General features: G+C 44.8%; 1 protein-coding gene across 12 annotated transcripts; it reads right to left on the bottom strand.

The window, feature by feature from the left end:
* Positions 1 to 260: 260 nt before the first annotated feature.
* INTS10 (integrator complex subunit 10) lies at positions 261 to 27,914 on the bottom strand. Of its 12 annotated transcripts, none has more exons than XM_037015003.2 (18): positions 27,670 to 27,912; positions 27,224 to 27,291; positions 25,461 to 25,564; positions 24,298 to 24,437; positions 22,459 to 22,540; positions 21,826 to 21,966; positions 21,230 to 21,401; positions 20,590 to 20,759; positions 19,718 to 19,851; positions 15,595 to 15,751; positions 14,362 to 14,444; positions 13,613 to 13,765; positions 10,798 to 10,906; positions 7,546 to 7,625; positions 6,307 to 6,469; positions 5,302 to 5,395; positions 2,527 to 2,604; positions 261 to 627 (listed from the first exon to the last, which is right to left on the bottom strand). In XM_037015003.2, the coding sequence occupies exons 1-18, from the start codon at positions 27,844 to 27,846 to the stop codon at positions 387 to 389; spliced, it is 2,346 nt and encodes a 781-aa protein (XP_036870898.2). In that variant the 5' UTR covers positions 27,847 to 27,912; the 3' UTR covers positions 261 to 386. The 12 variants fall into 12 exon arrangements, 11 of the variants coding, with proteins under 11 accessions (XP_036870898.2, XP_036870901.2, XP_036870899.2 ...); XM_037015006.2 differs by having other exon boundaries at positions 261 to 543; XM_037015004.2 differs by having other exon boundaries at positions 15,595 to 15,748; positions 27,670 to 27,909.

The following is a 27,914-nucleotide window of genomic DNA, read 5'->3' as shown; positions in this document are numbered from 1 at the left end:
GGCAGGGCTTCCAGTGACGACCTTCGGGGCAACCACCGGGTCCCCAGGGGCGGCCTGCAGGGTGAGCATCAGGGCAGCCCAGCGGCAGTCCCCTCCAGTTTGGTCCCGGGCTCCCGGGTGACAGGCTCGCAGATGGTGCCGAGGGGAGGGCGCTCCTCGCCGAAGGCTAACTAGGGCAGATGAAGCCTTGAGAGGTACTTTTAAGTCAAGGGCTCTCCTGTTCAGAAACTCCTAAGCATTAAAATAAACAACACCCCAAATTAAGGTTGATTTTTATTTACAAAACAGATTTTGTTTTACACAAATTACAAAAAAGTGACTCAAAAATAGAAATAGCTTCCCCGACTCTCAGGCACCCACCCCATAGCTGCTTCACGGGACGCCGCTCAGGCCAGCGTCTGCAGGAGCAGGACCTTCTCATTGGTGCAGAATCTGTGCAGCACTGTCGCCAGGCTCTCCCCACAGCGGGACACCTGGCGCTCCATGGCCAGGCGGAAGTCCTCCTTCACGCCCTTGGTGATGCCCCGTGTGACCGTGTGGTGCCTGAGGGCGGCGACAGGGAAACACACGGACACCGCGGTCAGCTCCGTCCGTGCTTCTGCGGTGGGAGTGAGGCCTGCCTCAAATCTACGTGTGAGTAGAAAATTCAAAAAAGAAAGAAAAGCCCTAAGCACACAACCCTCTACCCATTCCTTCTAAGAAACACACCTAAAGGGACATCTTCACTCAATAAAAGGCTGCTGAACTTAAACACCTCAGCATCAGGTAGAATGCCACCTGCTCTGCAGCCCTGCATGCAGCCCTATGCTGGCCGTGCATAGCTCAGTCTCCTGGACTCGCGCCCAGTGGGGCCACCGGCCACAGAGGCGGCAGCAGACTGCATGGGTCACAGCCTGGGCCTGGCCGTGGTCCCTGTGGCTGGTGCTGCGAGCCTCCCTCTGTGAGCGAGGTCGGAGCCCGAAGCTCCTCCAAGCCCCGAGTGCATCCAGACTCGTGTCTGTTTGAGCAGCAGCAGAAGTTGGGCGGCCCGAGACGAGAGTCTGGCACAGGTGGGGAGTGAGGCGCAGACTCGCTGGGGAGCAGTCAGTGGCCAGAGCCCTGTGGGCAGCCCGGCCCCGCACTCGGGCCCTGCGGCCTGTGGACGGGTCGGCGGGAGCACAGCCGAGGTGCCTGACCACACCCCAAAAGCCAGGCTTTACAGAAGGAGCTACAGCGGAACTCCCAGAAAACGTGAGACCCTGGAATGAAGGAAGGAAAAGTCTAGCAATGTTCAATGGGTTTGGTTAAGAGGAAGAGCTGTAAATGCTAGTTTGGTCATTTGGTAGATTCAGAAAAGAAGCCACTCCGTCCCCCACCCCCACTGCCTGGCTTCCCGCAGACACAGTAATGGGACTTAAAATTAGATTTGTATGTACTGGCCAAAATAAAACTGCTGAAACCACTCTGAACAGTTTCTGCTTTGAAAACTTACATTATCATAGAAAATAAGTACAACAGAAGCCATAAAGTTGGATTGCAAAATTAAAAAAAAAAGGCTTTGTTAAACTAGTAAAGGTATTGAAGGGCACTCCACAATGCCCACGGACAGCTTAAAGGACTACGCAGTAAAATGGCAACACCGTGGGGAAAAACACGCAGTTCCTCGTGGGCATTTCTAGGAAAGCCCGGCTGGTTAACTCTGCACAAGATCACAGTGCCAATGAGGCCAGGGCTGTGAATCCCACGGGGAACAGACGGAGACCTTTTGAACTGCCCTGAGATACTGCTCTTCTGAGTCCCAGACTGCAACCCTAAATGGGAGCTGACTCTCTGACCAGCCCAAAGTTAACCAGTATTGCGGACAGTACATTAAAGAGCAAATTCTCCCCTTAGTACTAGTAAAAATACAATAAACTGTAGACTGTCCATCCTGGTTTGATAGTATTGCTTCCATATATAAAGAGCAGTGTGAATCAATTATATTTCTATCAGAGTCTCTAGCCCTCTGGTAAGTTCAGGTGAAGAGAAGAATTACTTAGCTTTGGCCGTGAAGAACTGGCTAAGCCAGCTAAAAATGTGGCACTCTAGCCTATCACACACGCTCAGGTCAGAAAGGGAGGGCCCTGAAAAGGCACGAAGATACACTGTCCTAAGGCCTATTTAGAGCGAGACCACAGAACTGGTCTAATGTGAAAATCCAAGAACAAACTTGACTCCCCTTAATATGTATGACCTACTTGCCTTGTTTTATTAAAAGAATTGTACATAGTTTAGTGCCTAATCTAATATGCACTGCATCTAACACAGTTTTACAACTTTCATTTTTTTCCAGATCCATAATGATTTTTAAATTGAACACAAAAACACTGGCAAGTTATGGGAAAAAAAAAAAGAAATGTTACAATATTACAACCGGATGGTTTGCCAAGGAATGCAGAACAAAAAAATAAAGCGTGAAAAAGAGCACTGAGAACAGAGAGCTGGGAACCATGGGCGCAAACATGCTGACACACAGCACACTATGAGCAGGTGGTTTCCGTGTGGTACCTGTCAGCAGTCTGCACGCTGGGCTGAAGCACAGGCAAGAATTCCTGCCGCGGTAGCCCCATGGCAGGGCTAGAAGGCCTTTAAAAGACAGCAAATAGCGGCATTCAAACACCCACACCGACTCACCCTGCACTGCAAAAACAACACTCCGCACAAATGCCCAGGACTGGACACGACCAGACATCCGTGTCCTCCACGCCACAGGGATCTTGGTTCCCGTCCCCAAGCCTAGCCCCCTTGACTCTTGGGGGCAAAAGCAACTGGTGAGGAAGAATACGGATGCAGCTGAACGGCAGGGGGAGGGGAACCTGAGACATCCGCTGGCACCAGCCTCCTCCACTCCCCACTCCCGCACCCCACACCGACCCCAGAAAGGAACCTGGTGGCTCTCTGGGACCCTCTTGGATTGGACTGAAGTCTCAAGGTGGGAGAGACCCTTACAAGAGGCCTAATGGGGCTCGCATATTTTTGATTAAGAAAGGCTAAGACTGAATTTCATAAAGTATTGAGAGTGGAACAGACTGGGCCACGCCGGAGGCCCAGGGTTCCTCAGGGTTTTGTAACAACGAAGACAGTCCATTAGCTGGGGGCCTGCCTCCCAGACCTTACATCCACCCTTTTCAGAGCACACGCAGGACGCCACTGTCCATTTTCATCAGGCAACTAAGATACTGCACGTTCCTCTATTTTAAAGTACATAAGAACAAAATTCTAGGGAACAAATAAAGAGCTCCTTCCTCCTGTTAGTGGGGCAGGAGCCCGCGTGCTGGTACTGTACCTGCTCCCGTCTGAGATGCCGCAGCCATACGGCCTCACAGCAGCACCCCGGCCACTCAGCTGGAGGGGCCACCCACACAGGCTCAGTGGCTTCGGAGAATTTGTTTGGCACCCAAAGGAAAGGGAATGTAGATACTCAAGACTCTGCCCCACCCCCGCTGGCACAAGCTCACGGCTCACGGAGCTTTTGCCTCTCCTGCTGCAGTTGGGGCGCAAGGAATTTGAAACACAGGTTGAAATCAAGGCCAAGACTCACGTAAATTCCTACGAGCTCAGCTCAGTCACATCCCAGCTTCCAAACTGTTCTATCCAAACCTGATGGGACAGATTTCCCGGGAGGCCTGATGGTCTTCTCTGGGCAATGCTGACAGAGCGCGTTTCTGAGCTTCTCCCAAGGGCATGGAAGTGCCCGTTGCGCCAGTGTGACGGGCCCCAGCCCCTCGCCGCCCTTCCCCGGGAACTACCCGGGGCACAACTGCCAGCTTTCCCTTCCTGTGCGGGCTGCTCCGCCTGGCCCACGTCACTGCTCAGCTCAGAAGAAAGGCTCAGCACAATGAAGTTTGAAATTTGTTGATTTTTCTGACAATCCATTCTGTCGCATTTCCAATTATTACTGGGGTCAAGTAAGAACCATCCCTAGGGTCAATCCTAAGTCAGTGGAGCTGCTCCTCCTGAGGCTGTCTCTGTATTGTGCTCATTTGTACGTTACTGAGAATTAACCAAAAAGCCATGTAAGGTGTGTCTGTGTGCTGGGCCTCAAAACCTAGTTAGGAAATCACAAGATGAGCAGGGTTACCTAGGCCCTTATATCAAAAGGAACTTTATTCTCAAATGCTGCTGGAAGGTATCGAACAGTGCAATTCCTTTTCCCCTAGATTTTTCCCCAGCCTTAGGAGAGTACCCGGAGATGGGAGTGAGCATGTACAGCCCATCTTGCCTAAGAGTAGTCTCATGTTTAAAAAAATACCTATTTGTTCTTTTAAATGTTTAAAATAGTTAATAACTTTAAGATGAAAAACAAGAACCCACTTAACCTTCCCATCCTTCCGAATGGATGCCACAAGATCCTATTCTCAAAAGGACAGAGTAATTAATATTTGCACCTGATTAAGTGTTGAGGTTACAGATGTCTAGAATGAGCATCTCTTACTTCCCTCTTGACTCTAAGGTTCTACAAAGATAGAACAAGATGAAGATTTTTGCTTTTGACAACTGAAAACTCATTCAATGCACAATTGGGGAAAAAAGGAACCCTTCTCCTCACTCAGGGGTCAGTCTCCTGCAGTGGGGCTGATGCTGGCTGGTGGACGTGCCGAGTACACAGGAGGCAAGGGAGGATGTGTGCAAATCAAACTACATGTGGCACTGACACAGAGGATATCATCCAAACTGCAATGAGTATTCAAGGATAGAAAGCAAGGTACATGAGCTATTTAAAAATCACAAATGGTCACCAGCTTCACGTAGGTGTGGGAGGGCACGCCTGAGACCGCACGCTCTGTCACTCCTTGGGGTGGCGGCATTGTGGAGGCTCGGTCCCGGCTCTGTGTGCCCTGTGAGCCGGAGGCTTGCTCAGGCTGGCTTTAAGTAAATACTGATGTCCAGGTCAGTTACAATAAAACCTGTCGTTTTTCCTAATGAATTTTCCTACTCAGTACAGCTTGAATTAAGCATGGCTTTTCTTAGTTAAAAGCACCCTCTATTTCAGAAATTTATAGGATCAGTCTATACTTTTTGGAAAGGAGATGATACAAGATTTCTGTCTAGTGTGTAAGTTTTAAAAGTGACAGAAACACACCCATTTAAACAATGTTTTAACAGAAATGTAGCTAAGGGAACACTGGGTCTTTCAAAAGGTACCCAGAATCTTATTTACTCTCAGAAACAGACACCAGGTTTGGACTCCTTCCTATTAAATTTCTGAAAGGCATTGATGTACAAATGTTCCCTAGAGGCACACAGGTGAGCACAGTATGGAAGATTGGAAAGTCTGCTTACTTGATCAGCATGCCTTGATTGGGCAGTAATTCCAGGTGAATCTTCCCACCTTCCTGAGTTCTTAAGTAGGCAAATTCCTCCAGCATATCGATGTCTGCAGGCCAGATTTAAGTTAACCACGTGTGGAAACAAGGGGCCCTGTTCTCCTGGGTGAGGAAAAAGCTTACAGGGAGGGACTGAGAAACTTGCCCGCAACCAGCCCCGTCACCTGGACCGGAACCCAGGTCTGTCTGCCTCCAAAACGAATGGTTCTTAAGACAACCAAACTCCGTCACAAAAGTAAACATGTTTTTCATGTAGACAAGAATTGAACAGTCTACAGGGGTCTAAGGGAAAGGTCTTGTTTTCTTGGTGGGAAATATTAGAAGTGATGGGGCTGCTGTATTCCTAAAACAAGGTAAGAAGTCTTGCTCTAGGCACCTGGAGTATCAGATTCCTTGCAACTCAGAAATAATGTATCAAAATAAGCAATGGAATATAAAGACCAAACCAATGTGTGACCTTCAAGTCAAGGAGGGCTTTCCCCAGTACACAGTGTGAAATACACACCCCCGTTGAGAGCGAATGTGGGCTGGGCAGCAAGGCGGAGTTCTCAGGGCAGCAGTCACAGGGGAGCCTGGGGCTCCAACTGCTGATCCTGGGGCAGCCGATGCCCCAGGGGGCGCTCTGCTGATAGCTGAAGGCCCACGAGCTACCACATTCTCGGCCGAACCAGCCACCCCTGGGCCTGCCAGAAACTTGTAGGCTATCGTTCTGGCTGCCTGGGATCCTTTCCAGAAGTCTAAGTAGAAATGGAACAGGATTGTTGATATTCCCGATTCCCTGCTTAACTCCTTGAAACTTATGACTTTCACAAGACCAACTGCCACAGTCCCACTTTGAATCATTTCTTCTCTTATCCCCCCAAATACTGAATGGTTTCTACTCGGATTGGCTCACTCATTTCTGTACCATGCATTCAAAGAAAAAAAACAGAATTTCTTATGCTCACAAGAAAAAGGATACTTGTAACATAATTGAAAAAATTTTCATACTGGAAATTTCCTTGTTGGCAAATCTTATTGACAGCTTTCAGAAAAAGGTTCTCTCCCCGCGGCCACTCTTGCTGAAGCAAAACAATCACGTGTCCCAGGGCCATGTCGTCCCTGCTGTCTGTGAAGGCTCTGAGCTGCAAGACAGGGGTTGTGCGGACATAGAAGGGAGGGGGATCACGGGCAGTCGGAGGAACCCCGAGTATCACGTGTAAGAAGTGCCGCTATGAGAAACTGGGACGGAGGTCATTAGAGTAAAAAGGGAACAAAGTAGAAAAGGCTCCGGCTCTGTGCACATCACAGCTCCTCCCACGGGCGTGGGCCCTAAGCTCGGGAGCCATGGCTCCCTGTGCCTGCAGACGGGCTGCGGCAGGTGTTACGTGAGCGCACGGGCACCTGGCGCCCTGAGCGGGCGAAGAGCAAGAGGAAACCGGGTGCTTCTATATAACGGAAGGGATTTCTTTTAAGGGGGCAGCTTGGGAGTAGAGGGTGCGCAAGAAGCCATCCAGAGAGAAGGGCTTCAGAACATGGGACAGAGAGAAAGAAAAGCAGTAACAAGGACGGTGGCACCAGCGTGCCCAGGAGAAACGGCCCCGGACCTTTGGTTCCAAATGAGCAGCTGTGCCTGAAATCACATACACGCCTACAATGGTTTCTGTCACCCCCACGATTCCAAAGGTTTGGGAATTACTGCCCTCGGGTGGAGACTCGATATTCTTGCTCATAAACCCTGCTGAGACACATAGGCCGGGCTCCTGCAAGGCGCTAGCCCATCTGTGACCAGCGCGTTCGTGTTCTTACACCGTCCTTAGACCTCCCAGCCCGGCGTGGCCTTCGCGGGCGTTCCTCTGGATGTCGAAGATGCCCGTGCCCGCCCCATCTTCACGATAGCAAACGCACCGCCCCTCTACGCCCGCAGCAGCATTTGTATTCCTTGCTGTAGCTGACACATGCTGATGTATATACACTGATCCATAGAACACTGACTGAGCAGTACCACAGGGAAGGTGATTTGCATATTTGTCCACTATTATTTATAAACTTCCCCATGTGGGGATCATTTCTTACTCATTTTTGCCTCGTGCAGTCAAAAAGTTAAAAAGGGTTTGCTCATTGTAGCTTATGTGCTTTCCCCACTACCCCAAGTCATTCCAGATCATCAGAACAATACTCCAAACTAAACGTCTTCCATGCTAACCAACCTTAAGCTTACCTTAAAACAAGCTAACATTAAATGCAGGCAGTACGGCATGATAGCCTTGCTGGTACAGGGCAGGAGCTTCAGATCCGAACCTAAGAAAAGTTTACATATGTTTGTTATTACCAAAGACAACAGCTTTGAAAAGCAAATGTTTAAGATGCATTCCATTAAAAAAAAAAAAAGATAAGCAATAGCCACATAATTTCAAATATAGTTAAACTACCACAATTATACAGGATTGTGAAATTGGTTTTGAATGTTCTCTGGATTTCATTTAACTGTTATCTTTCCTAAATTCACTTACTTTCTATAAAAACATTTCAAATATACAGAAAACTATAGAGAGAAAACTACAAACACCACTGTGCTTACCACTCAGCTTTCTAAAATGTCTATATTTTGCTTTAAGTTTTAGAGATTTTAATATAAAGTATCACCAATTTAGCTGCAGCCTCTAGGTGTCTTTCCTGATCCCATTTTCTTCTTCCTCCCCACAGGTAACCGCTATTCTCAATGCGGTGCTTTCACGTCTATGAATCACCACAGAGGAACGCTTGCATGTTTTCAGTCTGCTGTATAAACTGTGTCCTAGCACATGTATCCTTCCAGAAACTGTTGTCCGTACTAAGACCCGCAGCTCCAGCTCACTGATTCTCATGGACATACAGTGCTCTGTGCGTAGACACACCACGATTGATTTACCCCTTCTTTTATGGCAGATACTGAGGTTTCTAATTTGTCACTAGTACAAACAATGCTGAAATAAACATTCTTATTATGTATTTTCTTGTGCACTTGTGGAAAAAACTTTAGGCAATGGTTTTCAAACCCAGACCATAATCCTTTCTTTTACAGTGTGTCTTCTTTATACCCTTAATCCTTTTCTACTCTAAGGGCAAGAAGTAGCAAGAAATAAATACACTTTCTACATGGGCATCCTGTACACACATATGTACACGTTTACCTTAAACAAAAGATTGAAGACATAAAATTTACCCTATTGGAGATGCACTTATTTTAACATTATTATTATAGCCTATCCCACTGAGAGAGCTACAATGGAGTATCACTCAGCCATAACAAATAATGGATTCTTGCCATTTGTAACGTGGATGGACCTAGAGAGGATATTATGCTAAGTAAAATAAGTCAGAAAAAGACAAATATCACGATTTCACTTACATGTGAAATCTAAAAAACACAAATGAACAAACAAAACAGAAACAGACTCACAAATACAGAGAACAAACTGTTGGCTGCCGTAGGGGAGAAGGACACAGGGGAATGGGTGAAACAGGTGAGGGGGATAAAGAGATACAAACTTCCTGCTACAAAATAAATTTGTCATGGGGATGAAGGGACAGTAAAGGGAATATACTCAATACTATTGTAATAACTGTATGGTGACAGATGGTAACCACACACCATGGTGAGCATTTGGTGATATACAGAATTGTTGAATGACTCTGTTGTACACCCAAAACTAATATAATACTGAATGTCAACTATACTTCAATTAAATAAAAGAAAATAATAATGAGCTAGGCTTTACTATGATTCCATAACATGCAAGGACTCATGTTTAGAGAGGTTAGAGGGTTTGCATGAGGTCACCTAATAGCCAGATAGTTTTCTTAATAACAGGGAAGGGAAGAGAGGAAAGGGGAGAGTAATTTTCCCTCCTTATATCTTTCTGCATAATCTGAATTTTATACAACTAAGTACATGCATTATTTGGTGGTCTGTTTCCTTCTAAAAAATAATAAAAATTATTTTTCATGGCTTGAAAAAAAAGGGCAGTTATTTTCAGCCTTTATTTCTTTTTGTTGCCTATCATATTGGCCTGAATTTTCAGTACGCTGAACTGAAGCAGTGTGAGCAGAATCCTCATATGCTGCCGCTCTTGGGGAAAGCAGTCAGTATCACAGCTCAGTATGATGCTGAGGAATAGAACATTCTATTTCTAATGTGCCAAACTTCTTTATATCATGAGTGAGAAATGTAGACATACTGAATTCTGTCTGCATCTATTAGAACAATCACATGATTTTTTTCACCTTTAATGCTAAAGGGAATTACCGTGATTGGTTTTCCTATGTTAAGCTACCTTGGCATTCCTGCTGTACTCGATCGTACGCACTAACCTTATATATCGCTGTATTTGATTTGCTGATATTTTGTTAAGGATTTTGGCATCTATGCTCATGATGGACACTGGCCTTTATTTTGTAATGCTCTTGCTTGGTTTTGCTATTAGAGCTTGTTGGCCTTAAATGTGGAAGGGAAAGTGTCTCCCCTGTTTCTATCTTCTCAAAGAGTGTATGTGTGTGTAGGATTGGTGGTGTTTCTTCCTAAATCCTTGATAGAATTACCAGCCAAGACACACGGATCTGGAGGTTTCTTTGTGGGAAGGCTTTTGATAAAAAGCTTATTCCTTGGACAGATATATAACATCCAGACTGTCTATTTTATTGTGTATCAGTTTTGGTAAGTTGAATTTTTCAATGAATTTTTCCTTTTCATCCAAACTGTTGAATGTACTGGCATAAGGTCATTCCTCACGTGCTCTCTCTATGCCCTTTGGCATCCGCAGGATTTGTAGTGATACTCCCTCTTTTACTCCTGATATTGGTAATTTGCATTCACTTTCTTCCTGATCAATCTTGTTAGGGGCTTATCAACTTTATTTTTTCAAAAACCAACTTTTGGCTTTACTAATTTTCTCTATTTTGTTTTCCATTTCATTGATTTCTGCTCGTATCATTTCCGGTCTTCTACTTTCTTTGGGTTTAAAACTTGCTTATTTTTTTTAGTTTGGATTTTCTAAAGTTGGAAACTTAGATCAATGATACTGAGTCTTTCTTCCTTTCTTATATAAGTATTAGAACAAAATTTTCAGTTTCAGTGTTTTAAGCCATGTGTAACCTGAGGTGAAGCTCAAAATAACTCAACAGATATGCTAAGAGATACTTTCTAACTAATCATCTACAAGTTTTCCCAGAATTGGCAAAGAGAAAAAGGAGTTTACAGATAACTTCCAAAGAGATCACAAACTCAGGAAGTGAAGAGAACTCGGGAAGAAAGGCAAATTGCAGCTGCTCATGAAATCAGGGCAAGGAAAAGCTTAGTGGGGGATTAACTTTTTATGCAATTTGTCAAACTCTGCAGATCACACAGAATTCTCTCACCATGAATTGTGAACATTTCCAGGCCTTGGGTCCTAAAGCCATTTTTACAAAATAAAAATAAAATTCATCACCGTACCTTTCCTAAATTTGGGCTTTATTTTTGAAGGTTCTTCCTGGGATTTGCCTCCATCTTGGATGGGGAGAACCATGTAGCACATCAAATCAAGGACTTTTTCACATGTCACCTAAGGAAGATAAAACCAAAATTAACCCATCTGAAGTCCTCTGACTGCAGCCAGTCAGCATTAAATACCTGCAGTGTGTGCCGGGCAGCGTGCTTACAGGGCTCCGGGGCACTGCCCCAGGGTCTCCATGTGCCCGTCACCGTCTGCCAACAGCAGATGCAGAAAAAGGAACTAAGATTAAATCTATGTACTAGACCTTTAAGGGACAATAATCCATTCTTTGCTGTTCAAAAACAACTTAAAAATGAATCAACTATTAACTAAACTACCAAGCTGTTTAACAGCGCAGTGGCACCCACAAGAAGTATATCACAAGAAGTATATTCCTGACTTAGAGGGATTTACTAACTCCTGAACAGAAAAATCAAGGGGCAGATAGCAGAGGACTGATGGTATAATATGGAGCGTAATTTAAAGTGAAGTGAAAATATGCACAGGCTAAGCCAGCAGGAAAAGTTTCAGACAGGAAGGCCATCCTAGCCTTCAAGGGGGGCAGGGTCCGGAATGTGAAGGGAAAAAAGGGTTTTCAAAGGAGGAGAAAGATGTGGGCAAGGGCTGTGCACTGGTTTAGGTGGTCACCTTGAGGGAAGGGGAGTGGGGAGTGTGGTGTGAGAAACAGACACAAACTGGACAGAGGTGGTGCAGCGGCTGAGTGACCCTCGGTGCCACACTGTGCGGACTGGTCTCCATACACAGGAAGAAGGCCACCCCGCGGCCCACCGATTCCAATCCCACTGAGAACAATTACATCCATTTAGGGAGCACTTTCTACATGTCAGGCACCATCCTCTTATGTGCCCAATTTCCAGATGGGGAAGTTGGGTCCTATACCCGAACTTTCCAAGTCTTGGCATGTCCAGAATAACTCTAAGGCTGCTCAGAGTTGGCAGCAACGAACCTGGGACTCTAGTGGCCCTAAGCCACGGCTAACGGCCCTGTGGACATGCCTAGAACCCACCTGCGGCACAGGGCTGTGAAGCTCTGGCGTCAAGGGGTTGGCATCCTGGTAGCGAAGAGCTTGCCCTCCGCAGCTAGTCAGGCTCGGTGAGGTAACCTGCCCCAGATCACAGACCCAGTCGCGGAGGTAGCGCCTGGGCTCCAGAGCATGAGCCACCAGCTCAATGCCTGCCTCCAGCAATCCCTTCCGTGAGCCTTCCTCGACTACATGGACCCTGGTGAAAACACCCTCCCCTGAAGGCCTACTGTGTGCCTGGCCGAGGCATACCACTGAACAGCTGACTTTAAATCGTCTTATATAAACACCCATACTTTTCTCTTTGACTCATTCACATGCCCTTGCATGCAGGGGTCCCAAAGCCCCACATCTGGCTTGTACTCCCAAGCCCAGCACACGGTTCAACTCTGGGCACCTAGAAAATCAATACTTCAATAGGGGAATGACAGCAGCAGCGTTTTTAGAAAGCAATGACTATAATGTACAGGGATGGAAAAAAGGTTACAGGTAAGAAACCCACTTAAAAGCCTTGATTTGGGTGGTGGCAGTGGAAATAAAAGGCACCACGCTGAGACACTCGCGTCTCCTGGAGGAGCTGAAGACTGGCTGGAGTAAGGAAGAGCCAGCCGCGACTGGACGGTTTCCGTCTAAGCACCAGAGAACTGAGGGAGCACCCACCTGGGGCTGCTGGGCCTTTGCTGAGGACAGGGAGGAAGAGACTCGGGAATCGGGTAAATTAGAAAGCAAAGGGTAGGCCCCACAGTGAGCAGCTTGGAGGAGGAAACGAAAGCCCTCAAAGACAGCAAGCTTGCCTAATTTAATGGAATCTACTGGTTTATTTTACATTCCCAACTATGGTGCTCAACAGCAGAACACTATGGCTGTCTGCTTCTGCATGGCTACGTACATCTGTGTGGGGGAACACGTGCTTTCTTTCTGAGTTTTCTGACGGATTTGAAACTCTGAAGTAGGTACCTAATAATGACATAAATGATGTGGTGATGTGGGAAGTATTTTCAGTTTTAAATGCACATATTTTACATAACCTGATTGTTTCTTTCTAAAAATTATCATGGCACATTATTGACCATATTTCAAAGTTGAAGTTAAAAAAGTTAATTTAGGGTTTCTAGCCCCAAAATAACATATAGAGAGATGAAATCAGTTTGTGTGATTAGCTGTGGCCTAGAATTTATAAAAAATGTGCTCACTATTTTAACTGAATTCACACATTTACTGGGTAGGGAGGCTCTGCACACCATTGTGGTAGGTGCTCAGGGAGACTCAGGGCAAAGGATGTGGTCCCCACCCTGTGCTGGGTGGCCCACCATCACGGCGGAGACGCCCGTTTATACACCTGCTTCTGCAACACCTCTGCCAGTGTCATGACCGTGTGGAAAAGAATCTGAGGGTGGGACAAGCCCATGCAAACCTCCCACTTCTCACTTCAAAACAGCCTCTTCTGTCCAAGGGAGACAGCCCAGGACCCACAGCACAGGGAGCCAGGCCAGGAGCGTGCCCCAATGAAACGGGATCATGAACAAGAACTGTGAAGAGTATGGAAGCCTGACTCCAGGGAAGCTACAGTGAAGAGAAAATGAAGTACAACAAAATCATCAAGCTTTTTGCCAGATCAGGTAATGAAGTCTAGGCAGAGAGATCAAATTTCAAGTAAATGTGCATGAATTCCGCAGGCACTGTCGGAGAGGTGCCCAGGCCCCGGCGTCCCCTGCACGGCAGGCAGTACTCACCCTGTACTCCCCCAGGGCAAAGTGGCACGTTGCCAGCTGGATGAGTGCCCTCTGGTGCTCCAAGGTCCCCTGCCCTGTGATCTGCGGTTGCGGCAGTGATCCCTGGAGAGCTGCTAGATGGTGCAGGCTGGCTACTGCCTTTTTATACTGACCCTGAGAAGGCCACAGAACAGGGCGGGGAAAACACTGTCATTAAAAGTATCTCCAGAGCTGATTAAGCAACTGGCAATGGCTACAAGTGAGGTACCATCTGAGGGGGAAAAGGGAGACTTAGCAACAAAATAAACCAGTGTACAGCTGACTCTTGAACAACGTGGGTGCTTGGGGTGCTGACCCCTGAGCACTTGAAAATCCACACATAACATCTGACTCCCCAAAACTTAACTACAAATACCCTACTGCTGACAGGAAGCCTGAGTGACAACACAGTCAGCCAGTTAACACAGACTTCCTACGGTTCACGTCTTATATACTGCATTCTTACACTAAAGCTAAGGAAAAGGAAATGTTTTTTCAAATTGATGCAAATGTTCCCCAGATTTGCAAGTATACTTTCGAAAAAAACCCGTGTGTAAGTGGACCCCCGCAGTTCAGACCCATGTCATTCAAAGGTCACTGTGTTTGGTGGTGACAGTGGGCCACACTGCCTCTGCCACAGACGACAGAACCTGTCTTCAGAGCGTGTGCTGGTCCAAGGGGCGGACAACCTGCGTGCCCACAGCCATCCTGCAGACACACAGCTGCTCTACCTGATAGATGATCACATCAGTGAGGAAGATTCTTAGCCAAAGCCAGGTGTCCGTCTTCCATGCCAAACAAATTCTTGTAAATTCTGAGAATTCAAAAGCAAATTTATCAAAAATATGTTAACACAGAAGCAGAAACAAAACTAACAAACACAGCAAGAGAGAACAGAAGAAAGACAAAATCAAAAATGGCAAGGAAGCTTAATACATGCTGATTTCTAAAACGATGGTCTAGAATTTCAACTGGACAGCAAAGTTAGAAATATAATACCATAACACACAAGCAGCATTTTTATTAGGCACCAACCTTCATTCGGCGGAAACCATGGACCATGAGCTCTCCAAAATGCTTTTCGCATATTCACCTCATCTACAATTTGTATTTCTTTGCTTTCCTCCAGAATAGGTTTACTTTCACCCAGTTGAAGTAATAAATATACAGCACTAAGAGGTCTACTCATTTTTAAAAAAGTCACTTTGTAACTGAAGGGAAATCATCACATATGTGTTCCCAATTCTAGACGTGACAGGGAAAACCCAGTGGTGCTGTATTTATCCAGGAGACACAAGACCCACCTGACTGAGGGCTCTGTGATGGCGCCTGACAGCGGGCCAGGGGGTGGGGACCCGCTGGCTCAAAGGACTAATGGGCCTTGATTCTAAAAGATGCTAAAAATACACTGGTGAGCCAAATGCTGGTGATTTCTAAATGATGTTGAAATACTTAATAGTTTGAGTTTATACAAATAAAACTCCCTCTAGTTTTATGTCTACACACAAAAGAAAATAGATTTTCGGTAGCATTTGAGGTTTCTAGGCAATGGAATTCATACAGATAAAAACAGCATTATTGCCTTTTGTATTCTTAGTGATGTGGCTTCTAGAAGATAAGGGCAGGAGGACCAAACAACTAAAAGCATAAAACAAGCCAAACCAGCAAAACACAGGGGAAAACAGCCAACAACACAAATTTTGAAGAAAGACCAAAAACTCCCCCTCAAACTCCTTCCCAACTCTGATCATCATACAGCCTTGGAGTAGAAGCCAAGAAGTGAACCATCAGTTGAGAACGAATAACTGATTAGATATCCTGCTCAAAACGGAATCCTGTAAAACGTGTGACTACTGCAATCAACTTAACACCAGTGATGTGACAGTTCAAGTAGAATAACAATTTTATAGCATAATGGTTTTATATAACAAATTAAACAGCACTGATGACAAGTGTATTCTTACCCTTGTCAAGGAATTCTTGGGAGCAGAGCAGCTCCCAGCTCTCCCGGGCCCACTTAAAGCTCTCCAGCACCTCGATGGAGTTCGCAAGGTCGGCTTTGTTGACTGCCACATGCCTGTTTCTTCCTTTGGCTGAACAGTCTTCATCATCTGAACTCTGCTTGGAGAATGCAGACAATATGATTCATTTAAAATTATAAATGTAATCGTATACTGGAACTATGTTAATTGCTGCCAATTCTGGTTATCTTAAGGATTTCACATCAAGGGATACTATCATGAGTATGATAAAAATTTTCTCAATTTAACAATTTCATTTAAAAAATTAATATAAATTTTTCATCTTCCACTTTTATACACCTAAGTTTTACTTAAAAAATTAAGCTTATGTTTTTTTGATGACAAATTGTAAGCTTATGTTGGCTTGAGTAAAGCTATGGAATTAAAATTTCCAATAATTTAAAAACATATCAATGTTATAAGAACCAAAAATTAGGTCTTCACATTCGGCACCTGCTCTACAGTGACTTTATCTGCTTCCAAGTAAGTTTGTCATGTAACAGAATAAAATGAAGGCCTCAGTCCCCTAAGAAATAATTCAGAGAAATTATTTGCCTTTTGCTCACTGCACATGCTTCTCCAGTTACCACTACTTGTCTCTGCACCCCCCACTCAAGGTGCCTGGCCGGGAATGACATTTAACTGTACGGATCTATTAATGCCCTCTGCATTTTACAACAGATTCCTACTCTCTGGCTCTTCATCTCAGGTAATAAAAAGCCAAAGAAAAGAGAGGGCCTCAGAGAAAGGCGGCTTTATAAATGCCACTGGGTCTGCTCAGGGAGAAGAGTTCCTCTGAATTTTGCTTAGAACTTCTTGAACCTCCTACTCTATCTACACTTAGGCCATTGTACTAATTTAATGATCTGACTTACATTCTCTCCGTAGATTTTTACTCCACTGAGATCACTTAAAAATATACACAAATATTTTAGCCAAAAATTCCATTCCTCAAGCAAATCTCAGGAAAACAGTACCTCCCTCCTGCTACCCACCCTTCTGCCTGCTGTCAGAACTTAGTGCCCATCGGCTACTCCTTGGTGCCTGGAACCTCCCCGCACACCCTAGTCAGCCTCCTATCCTTGTGCTCCCTCAGTAAGGGCACACACCCAGGCCCCTCTCACCATCCAAACCCATCTGGCAGCTATCCTATTTCCTTGCCGCATGTTGCCAATCTAGTAAGATATACTAATATGAATGGTGTGTTCATTGCTGCTGCAGCTTACGAAAAACATTTCTGCCTCAAAACGAGATCAGGAGTTTAAGGAAGAGACCTCAGATGTGTGGGAACAGTGTAGAGTTCCAAGTAAGTTTCTAGAATTAAAAGAAACTGATTTTGAGAAGAAAAGTACACTCAAGGTCTGGGGGGTGCTCTGGAGCGAGCCTCCTGACAGCAGGGGTGTCCATGAGTCTGTGTGGTGGAGGAGGTCCCAGCCTTGGGGGAGGGCCCAGCCCCGGAGCCAGGAGTGGGCTGGGGGAGGATGCACACCCACCTGAAGGGGGCGCCTACATGCGTCCAGCTGTCCGCTAGCATCAGGGGCCAGCGTTAACAGATACTCCAGTTCCTCAAGGGAAGTAAGACATCTGGACTGTTGGGGAAAATCTCCCAATTTTTAGGTGCTAGGTTATTAAATAAACAAAACAAAACACTAAGTAAAGTAAGGTGTGTCCATGAGCTGATCTCATGGGCCATCAGTGTGTCCTCTCTGGTGATTAGACACACATCTGGCTGGACCTGCACCATGTGGTGCAGACTATGGACAGTAGGGAGACCAGGGTGGAATCAGGTAAGAGAGTGAAAAGACAAATTGATGGAACCCCTAGACTGGCTGGAGGGCTAGAGCATGTGAGCAGGGCCAGCTAGGTAACGTGACCGGGGAAAACCCAACAGAGACACAGACAGGGTGGAGGGTTTACATGGCTCCCAAACCCAGGAGGGCAGGGACGGAATTCACTCAGTCACCAGACGCTCAGCCAAGGCCTGCGGGGGCTCGGGCTCAGAACCTGCTGGGGTTCAGGCACTGTCCTGCGGGCCAGGACACAGTGTGAATCAGACAGACAACGGCCTTGGCCATTGGAGCTTATACTCCAGGGAGGGGACACAGATAAGCTCCCCAACAAAAAGAAAAAGCAGACAGCAGTACAGGCATGCAGAATTAGAGTGATAAAAAGAAAACTCGATGGGCATTTAGAGGAGGCCACAGAGGAAGAAATGTATGGGCTGAGAGCTAAGTGAGAAGGGCCCGGCCTGGCAGGGAGAAGCACTCAGCCCTGGAGCAGAGCTGGGACCGGGGTGGAGGCCTGGGGGCAGAGGGCTGGAGGGCCAGGGGGACTCCCATGTCTGCAGTGTGGGACCTGCTCAGCAAGAGCTCTGAAGAGGCTAGATTTTTTTCTAAGCATGATGGGAACCTGTTAAGAGGTGTTAAAGCAGGGCAGTGATCTGATCCTTGTTTTACCAAGACCACTAAGGCTGCTGGGCAGGAAGTGGTGGCAGTGGAGAGAAATGGCTGGAGGGGGCTGTGTGACATACATTGAATTATATGAGCTACTCAACTTGCTATATAACTGGGAGGAAGAGTCTGGGGTCTCACCGTAAAGTGCCTGGGTAACCACACAGCCTTGGGAACCACGAGGGAGAGCTGCAGGGGTGGCTCCACCGGGGAATGCTAGGAGGGAAGGACGGAGGAGCCCACTAGTGATGGTTTTGCCACACATGCCTCCACACATGACTCAGAGGGCATTAGGGAGAGCCTGGTTAGCAGGGTTCTCAACCTGGGGCACACGGCTGGATAGCAAAGCATCTGCCAAGCTCTGAAATTACTTGCAAAATGGTGCATGCGTGCATTTTTGTCTGAGAAACAAACTAGCTTATCAAAAGGGGTACTAACCTTGCAAGCATTCAGAAAAGCCACATCTTCCTTGCTCTGATTCTGATTAACTGATTGTAAGGCACACCGTCATGCCAGGGTCTAGTAAAATGTTACTCAAGTACTGAAGAGGAGGTAAGGGTTAAAGGAGGGGAGTAGAAGAGATAAAAAGTGGGGAGACTCCAGGCTCCCCTTGGACATTTCAGCTACAGCAGAGCTTAGCAAACCAAGTCCTGGGGGCCAATCCTGTTCTTGTGAACACAGCTTTACCAGAACGTGGCCACCTCAGGTGTGTACTGCCAGCTTCAGCTACTCAGGCACAGTGACAGCACAGCCGGGGAGCTGCCACCAAGACCAGATAGTCTGTAATGTCCAAACTATTTATTCCTCAGCCCTTCACAGGAGAGGCCTGCTGACTCCTGACTTAGAGCGTTTCCACTACTATGTTCCATGCTGGGCCTCCACTAAGGCTTTTTACTCAAGGACAGGGCCCCTCTGCTTTGGAACAAGTTCAGAACTCACTGTTCTTTCACAGCTGTGCTGCCTGGCCAGACGGGAAGACTGACAGCCCTTCCCTCTCTCTGGCCTCTTTGTGTAAACTGAGCTCTCTTGACAAAAGCCTAGACATCCGTCAGGGCTGACTGCAAATTCTGGTCTCCTCCTGAAACCTTTCCAACGTCTCAGCCGGGCTGTACTTACTTCCCACCCTGAATGCCAAGACACCTGCCATTCCACGGCCAGCACTCGCCACAGCACCCTGCTCTAGGTGGGCGGTGCAGCTCACTAGGGTTTGTTTAAATTGACTCAATCCCATTCAGTCACAAAGGTAGAGAAAACTCACACCAGGCTTTCTCAACACCAGCCCAACTGCCCTTTTGGGCTGGGAGTTCCCTGTGGTGGGGCTGTCCTGCGCACTGTCACTTGTTTGGCAGTGTCCCTGGCCTCCACCTGCTAGAGACATCAGAGCATAACCCTTGCATGCTAAGCCAAGAGAGCCACAAACGGCCTCAGACATCGCCAAAGGTTCCTGGGGGTGAAATCATTTCCAGCTGAGAACCACTGACTTACCTAGTAAATTGTTTCTTATAATTAAGAGATCTAAGCTTTATCAGTGTAGCTCCAGAGCTATCTTTTACAAAGATTCATTTCACCAACCATAAACACATCATCTATTTAATAAATGTATCTGGAAGGATTACCATGGTTTTTTCTCTTCCCTCAGCTAGCTTCCTCTTTTTATGTACGTGTTTACTACGATCGATTTCTGCATCACCGTACACATTTGACACATCCTCAAGAAGAATGAGTGGAACATGGCTTGGGGCATTCGCACCTATGGATGGGGAAACACCAAGATGTCAAAGTGCAGCAAGGAAAGGCGTACGTAACAGTAGGTGGACTTCTGCTCAACTGTGGTGTGAGAAATGTTTCTTGTGATCCTGATTAGGCCAACAAATAAGTATACATGTATAGGAAAATGACTACAGGTAAACACCAAACTGTTCACAGAGGCCTTTGTGACGGGTTAACAGTGCAGGTTCCTTCTCTACAATTGTTCTCACAAGCCTACAAATGCTTTACAATAATGACGAATCAAAATTACTGAAATGTTAAGACCACAAAGTTAAATATGCACTATGATTATAGATTTCAAAAAATCTAAATGTACAAAACTCTAGAAGGCAATACACAAAAATGAGAGCTGTTATACTGGAGGAATTGTGGGTCATTTCACCCTCTTGTTTTTCTATATTTCAGTTTGTAAAATGCACATGTATCATTTAAGAAATCTTTTGTCAACTGCTAAGTTTTTGTGAAATCTACTTCAATACTTTGCTATGCCTGCTTTTTCAAAACCAAGGCATTCACTCTCTATATTTTGTTTCACAAAACCACTACACCCTTTAATATAGAAATTTCAAATGAAAATATATAAAAACCAACAACTAAAAAAAGCACTGGCATCACTCTATAGTTACTTGGATCCGAGAACAATGCTAATGTGAATATTTTCATCTTCCTCACCATCCCAGCTCAGTATTCTGGAATACTCCAAAATTCTTAAACCAACCTTGGAATAGAGATGGCTGTATGCTGTTGACATACTGGAATGCATTCTTAAAGAAGACCAACATAGTGGAATAAACCACTTGGTTTTTATATTTTGCATGAGCTTCATTATCGAAGTTATTCATGTATCTGCAGAGATCCTTCATTCTATGCAAAATATCACCATAGTTTCTGAAAGATGAAGGATGAGGGAAATTATTTAATTACTCTGCACTTATCAGCAACAGGTCTAGAGAAAAGCCCCAACAGAACCATTACATTTACCAAATGTAGCTCAAGGCATGTAAATTTTTTTACTGTTTGCATACAAATTCCCCTACTGAATTAGAACAGTGATCAGACCAAGATCTCATGATCTGAACATGCCACTGCATGAAGTTACCAATTAGCTTCTTTTTCCTCCAAACAACAAGGAGTGCTTCAGATTCAACATCATCTTAAGAGTTTATACTTCCGTTGGGAATATTTTAATAACACAAAAACCATCCTCTTTTGGATAAATACTGAATGTTACAGGATTTGCTCAAAGAAGAGTGTACCTACACATTATATGCTTTAGAAAAAAAGTGTTTTTGTATTTAAGGCTCCTGAGATTATGCTATTGAAAGGTTAAGTAATTCTAGAAGTTAACAATTTTTTACCGTCTTCCTTTATCCATCTGCCATTCACATCTCATGCCAACAACATTCAAAATCTTAAACAACCTCTCCCAAGGGTCCACAATCTGGGATGATTTCTCAGTCAGCCCTTCTATTACATACTTCTGAGAGCTACGTTTGCTAGGTGATATTAAATCAGATGTTTCTTGGGCACCTGAGATGTGAAAAAAAGGAGCCTCTAGTTAACATTACTACATACCATTTATGTGTTACTTGATAAACGGAAGTGTGAATCCCCATTCAAAAGACAGGAGCACAGCCTCCCAGCATCCTCTGTGCTTGTCCCAGCACCCACAGCTGGCTGCCGGCACAGTGGGAAGTGACTTTCGAGCTGAGGTACATGAATGAAGCTCAAGGCCCTAACGTTACAGTTCAGCAAGGTGACTGTTTCTACCAAGGGGTAAAACTGGTTCCAGAAAAGCCTCAGTTCTTCACTGTACTACTTTTTTCTGGGAACCACCTTTTAGAGACACTACAAACTGGTATGTGTCCAGAGGGGAATCGTCAGAATGAAGAGGGATTTCTGAGTTTGCAATTTTACTAGCGTCTGAATAAAACTGCAGGACAGTCCTACCTACCTTGATGCTGATTCTCTGTCTGAGTAGACCTAGTGACATAATTGATATAAAATTCAGCTGCTTTGTTCAAGTATTTATATAATAAATTGGCAGGCAATCGAACATCATGGTTGTTAATTATTAGAGGAAGGACATCACAAACTGTTGAAGAGGGAAAAATAAGGAAAAAACTATTAAACTTTCTGTCTATCCCAAGTTCTGGCAAAAAAAAATGAATCATTTTAGAGTTCATTTAATGTAGTACCTGAACCACATGGGGGAAAAAACCCTTTTGGCACATTTAGTTAAAACCTGTAGTGCATAGGGTCACCAGTAGATGGAGCTAGGGGGCAGCACAAAGGCAGATTCTACATTACCGGCAAGGGTCCATTTCTTAAATTGGGTGGTAATTCAGATGTTTATTACTATGCTTGATACTTAAGTATATGGTCACACATATTCTTTTGGAGGTATCAAATATTACATAATAAAAATTGAGAAGTTATTTAAAGTGCTTTCTGGGCTTAAAATATAGACAAGAGTATATATTCCATAATACAAAAAAAGCTCCTGCTTTTTTTTAACCCTGAAAGGATATGTATACCAGCATATTCTGCTTACTTATTTTGTAATAAAAAGTACAATTTTTCTCACCAAATAATTTTCTAAAGCAGTTAACAGGGGATTCTTGTTCTTCAATAGTTTCAGCCTCTAATAGTGCCTCCCCAAGGCCAACCTGTTTCAAAACACAATTAACCATGTAAATGTGTTACAGTGTAAGACGTCAGAATTACATGAAGAAACAGGCTATGTTTAAATTTGCCACATAGATTGTATACTCAAACTTTGAGGAGAAACAAATATTCTTATTTCAAAGACTAGAAAAGAATGCATCAGCAACATAGCCAAGAAGGGAACCCTAAATTCACCCAACCACAGCCTACTTTGTCTTGGTTCTTCTCCTTTGAACGAGCAAAATTAAAACGTTAACCAAATGCCTACTTGAAGCACTGAACTTGAAGCACTGAAAGTACAATTAGAATGATAATTGAGGTGTAGAGATTTTCTAAGAAATGTGGTAACTTTATTCTCCACACCAAGATGTATTATGTAGACAAACTTATCACCTTCAAGAGCTGTCAGAAGCCGGTCATACAGCCTGGGCTAGACCAGACAGAACTGTCTGGGTTTTAAGGCCGCCTTTCCATTACTGATGCTCTAGGAGAGTAGAAAGTCAGCTTACCAAAACCCTCCAAGATGTCTGCATTATCTTCCCTGCCACTGCTCGGGGATGCATGGGGGAGGGTGGGACAGTGTAAAAGATTACATGACAGAAAGTTAACAGAGCAACGATCAGAGAGTGTACCGAGCTGAGTCGCGTCCCTCCAAAACTCACGCCCACTCAGAACCTCAGAACGTCAGGTAACATATATACCATTTTATTAAAAAAGTAGGGTGTTTATAGATGCAATTAGTTACAATGAGGTCATACTGGATCAGGGCAGATCCTAAATCCATTATGTCTTTATAAGAAGGTTATGTAAAGACAGACATGCAGGGAAGAAGGCCCTGTGACAATGGAGCAGAGATGGTAACGATGAAGCTGCGAGCCGAGGTCTGACAAAGATGGCCGGTGGCCACCAGAAGCTGGGAGAGGTAGGGGAGAGTCTTCCCCAGAGCTTCTGAAGGGAGCAGAACCCTGCCCACACCATGCCTCTGGCTTCTAGAATTGTGAGGATAAACTGCTGTTGCTCCAAGCCACCCAGTTTCTGGTACTTTGTAACAGCAGCCCTGGGAAACCAACACACGGAGATGCAGAGGTGAGCTGGGGCCAGAAGGCAGGAGAATGGCGTGGGAAGAGTAAGCAGAAGAGTTTGAATGACTAGAGTTAATGACCGAACGCAGACTTTCCCCCTTGCTGGTTGTGGGAAGTTACTAACATACGTAAGACTCTGTTTCCTCATCTGTAAAGTGCAGTCCTATCCATGTTAAGGGGACGGGGGAGTACAGAAGGAGAGACCTCACTCTTAGTAAGGCCTGCCAGGGGCACTCAGTCATTATCACAGATACAAAGGAAGGGCAGGAATACAAAGAGGGAAAACATGTCCACAGGGCAGAAGCATATGAAAAACAAGTCTGTTAAGACTAGACTGGCTCTCAAGTAAATTCGAACACACTGTTGACTACAATGGAATAATATTATTTTTTTAAACTTTATAGATTGCAAATAACTAGCACTGTCAAAGCTTGGTGACTGTTGCCTTACACTGATAAGACAACTTCTAGAAATTCATGGTTTGATAAAGAAATTTATAAAGTTTGATTGAAGGGTAACATCCTTTTAGCTTTACTGACAAAGATTCCTTGATTCAAGTTCAATCTTTTACAGTGCTCCGAATTTGTCTTACAATACACACTATAGTTCCTACTCATAATGATGAATCTGTTGATCAATTTTATTTTCTTAAGAAAAAGGAAAAGATCCACTCTCACCCCATGTTGCACCACTGTCTCAGGGAAGCGTCTCAAAAGTAGCAGCAGCATTTCTGATCGTTCCAACGTGTTGAAGCATTGTTCTGTAACCTTCAGCAACATTTCACACTGGACGCGACCAGGGAGAGTTTCAAATAAACCTGTACAGAACACATTTCACTTTAAAAAGTTTCTTTTGGAAAGAAAATACTGAAGCAAAAGTGGAAGGTATTTTCATACAGATCAGTAAATACTACATGAAGAATCGCTGGGTTCTACCTATGAGTAGGCTTTTGGACCAGATGGTTTTGGACCAGATGGTTTGGACCAGATGGTTTTAGGTATAACATGTTTGCCGAATGGCCATGAAACACTGGAGGACTTAAGGGATCCAGAATAAGGTCTGTGAAGGTTCACAACACTGCTTCCTGCTGGCTGAGATAGAGGGCATGCACCTGTTTCAGTTGAAATGACTTAAACCATCTACAGGTAACTCTTGAATGACATTGGTTTGAACCATGTAGGTCCACTGACATGTGGATTTTCTTCCAAAAATTTATAGTGGAAAAATTTTTGGAGATTTGAGACAATTAAAAAAAAATTTTCTTTTCTTTAACTTACTTTATTGTAAGAATACAGCCTATAATACATTTAATATACAAACTACATGTTAATTGACTACACTATCGGTAAAGCCTCTGGTCAACAGTTGGCTATTACAATTAAGTTTTGGGGCAGTCAAAAGTTCTATGCAGATTTTTGACTGCACTGGGGGTCTATTCCCTTAATCCCTGTGTTGTTGATAAAACTTTTTTATCCATATCTTGAAATCTTTGGATACTGCAATCAACATAGGCTGAAGGTTAATAAGAAAGGTAATAAATTACTAAGAGTTCCTCGTTTCATGGAGATGTAATCTACAGGTGCTGATTACTGTAAAACCTGGAAAAAATATATTCAGTTCCCTAGGCAACTGATAAATGCACATCCTTTAAAGAAGCTTAATAAGCAAATGCTCAAAAGACCAAGTGACATCATTTGTCACTTGTCTGTAGTTGCTAAGAATAAAACATACATATGGGTACCAACACCACAGATGTGACTTTTTTGTGAAATTAGTATATGTAACTTGTTATTCCAGAAATGATAATTTGTACACCATTAAGTCATCACTCCATTCTTACTTCTTAAAAACTGGGTTTGTTTGTCCTGTGAATCATTCCTTAATGCTGATGTAATAATGCTGATTTCTCTCCACACCACAGGCTGATCTGGGAAATTCACAAACCTATTTTTAAAACGAATGCATTAAATTAAAATGCCAGATTCTATATAGTACCAGAAAAAGAAAGTAAGAACATTAGCATTTGGAGAAAAACGCAGTTTTTTTTTTTTTCTTTTGAGAGGGCATCTCTCATATTTATTGATCAAATGGTTGTTAACAACAATAAAATTCTGTATAGGGGGGTCAATGCTCAATGCACAATCATTAATCCATCTCAAGCCTAATTCTCATCAGTCTCCAATCTTCTGAAGCATAAAACGAACAAGTTCTTACATGGTGAACGAATTCTTACATAGTGAATAAGTTCTTACATGGTGAACAGTACAAGGGCATTCATCACAGAAACTTTCGGTTTTCATCACGCATTATGAATTATAAACAATCAGGTCAAATATGAATATTCATTTGATTTTTATACTTGATTTATATGTGGATCCCACATTTCTCCCTTTATTATTATTATTTTTATTTTTAGTAAAATGCTGAAGTGGTAGGTAGATGCAAGATAAAGGTAGAAAACATAGTTTAGTGTTGTAAGAGAGCAATTGTAGATGATCAGGTGTGTGCCTGTAGACTATAACACAGTTCTCTTTATTCCAAGTGAATTGTAGATGTACCAAAACAAACCAAAATAAAGATACAAAAATTGAAACTAAACATGAAAAATGAGGGAAGAAGTCTTTAGAGTTTTTAATAAGTGAAAACACAAATGACCATGATATATAAATCACTCCTAAATATGAACAAGGAAAAAAACGACCTAAAAGAGAAAGTGGGTATAAGCAAATCACGGAAAAACACAAATTGGCAAAGAGAACATTTGAAAAGATAAACATATTAGTAACAATGAACACAAATTTTTAAAAAATAGCAAGATACCATTTTCTCTTCTTACACAGAATCAAAATCTGATAGACTTGATATCTAGGTGGGCACTGGGGTGGGAAAACGAGCACCCTTATACACCTTTAGAGGCAATTCTACACCAATTTACAATGGTGTAAAAAAAATTACTCTTAATTTTCGGAGAGTAATTTGATAGGTATCAGAATGTTAAATGTACATGCTCTTTGACTATGAAAATCCATGTCTAAGAATCTATACTACAGAAAAACTCCAAAGTACAGGTACAAAATTGCTTACCTGACACTCTAATTTCCAAATAACAGGAAACTATCTAAACTTCTGACAATTAAGAGTGGTTATGAAATGCTATGCAGACATGAGAAAGAATGAAGTAGATCTCCACATGCTGACATGGAAAGGGTCCCTTTACGGAGGGTGAAGACAGCAAGCTGCAGCATAACGGGACTAGGAGGATCTCACTTCCGTCACCCCTCCGCACAGACAGCTACTTATATGTACTCTTCGTATGTATACACTTTACACGACTCCGGTTGACGTCAGGAGGGACTTCCCCTAGTGATTCTCTATCTTTCAGTATTGTCTGAACCTTTGTGAAGAGCATGTATTATTTCCCAAATAAGTTACTGGACAGAAAATTTTAGCAGGAACAAAACATAAGATTTCTCAGCAGAAGGAAGGCCAGCCATTAACGCAAGGCGCGGCCTCGTAGCAAAGGAAGCCCCAGGGCGCGGACGTGCAAGTGGGTCTGAGGGTCCCCACTGCCGACAGCCGCGCGCAGGGCCAGCGCCCACTCACATGTCGTAGAGCAGCCTCCCGGCGGGGGCGGTGCGCTCCGCATTCCGCTCGATGGTGTACATCTCATACTGCAACACAGGTCAGGCCCGTCACAACTGCGCGGCGCGCCCCGCCCCAACCCCGCGGTCGGCCGCGTGAGAGCAACGCGACATCCGGGAACTCTGGGCCCCCGGCTCACTTAAGGCCCCGGGGCTCCCAGGGCTGGAGGAACAGCGTCTCAGATGTGGGAACAGACGGCCGCCGTCGGGATGAACGAGGGAACGAACGGCCCCCGCCTCGGGACCAGGCCTCGCAGCGGGGCCACAGGCCCCCGCCCCGCCCCCGCCCCCTGACCCGCCTGGGGGACGCCGGGCGCCGGCCTCGCGGGGATGTCCGGGCGGCGGCGCACAGCGCGCGGCTAGCGCCGCGACCGCCACACCCCCGGCGCCGGCATGGCCCTGCCCCACCTGGATGTTGAAGTCGGCGGGGTAGAGGCTGCGGGCCGTGATCAGCCACGACTTGGCCGCCCACAGGTCGTGCTGCACCAGCTCCCGGGCTCGCTGCACCAGGAACTCGCAGTCGCCTTGCGCCGACATGACGGGAAGGCCAGGAGGCACCAGACCCTCGGGGGAGCTACTGCGCATGCTCGGGCGACCGCACGCCGAAAGGGCGGAGCGGAAGGACTCTTCCGGGTTTCGCGAACGGCCTCTTC

The sequence above is a fragment of the Manis javanica genome, chromosome 12, assembly GCF_040802235.1.
Source record: "Manis javanica isolate MJ-LG chromosome 12, MJ_LKY, whole genome shotgun sequence".
NCBI lineage: Eukaryota > Metazoa > Chordata > Mammalia > Pholidota > Manidae > Manis > Manis javanica.
Note: the sequence above shows the minus strand (reverse complement) of the source record. Positions and strands in the feature narration are given on the sequence as shown.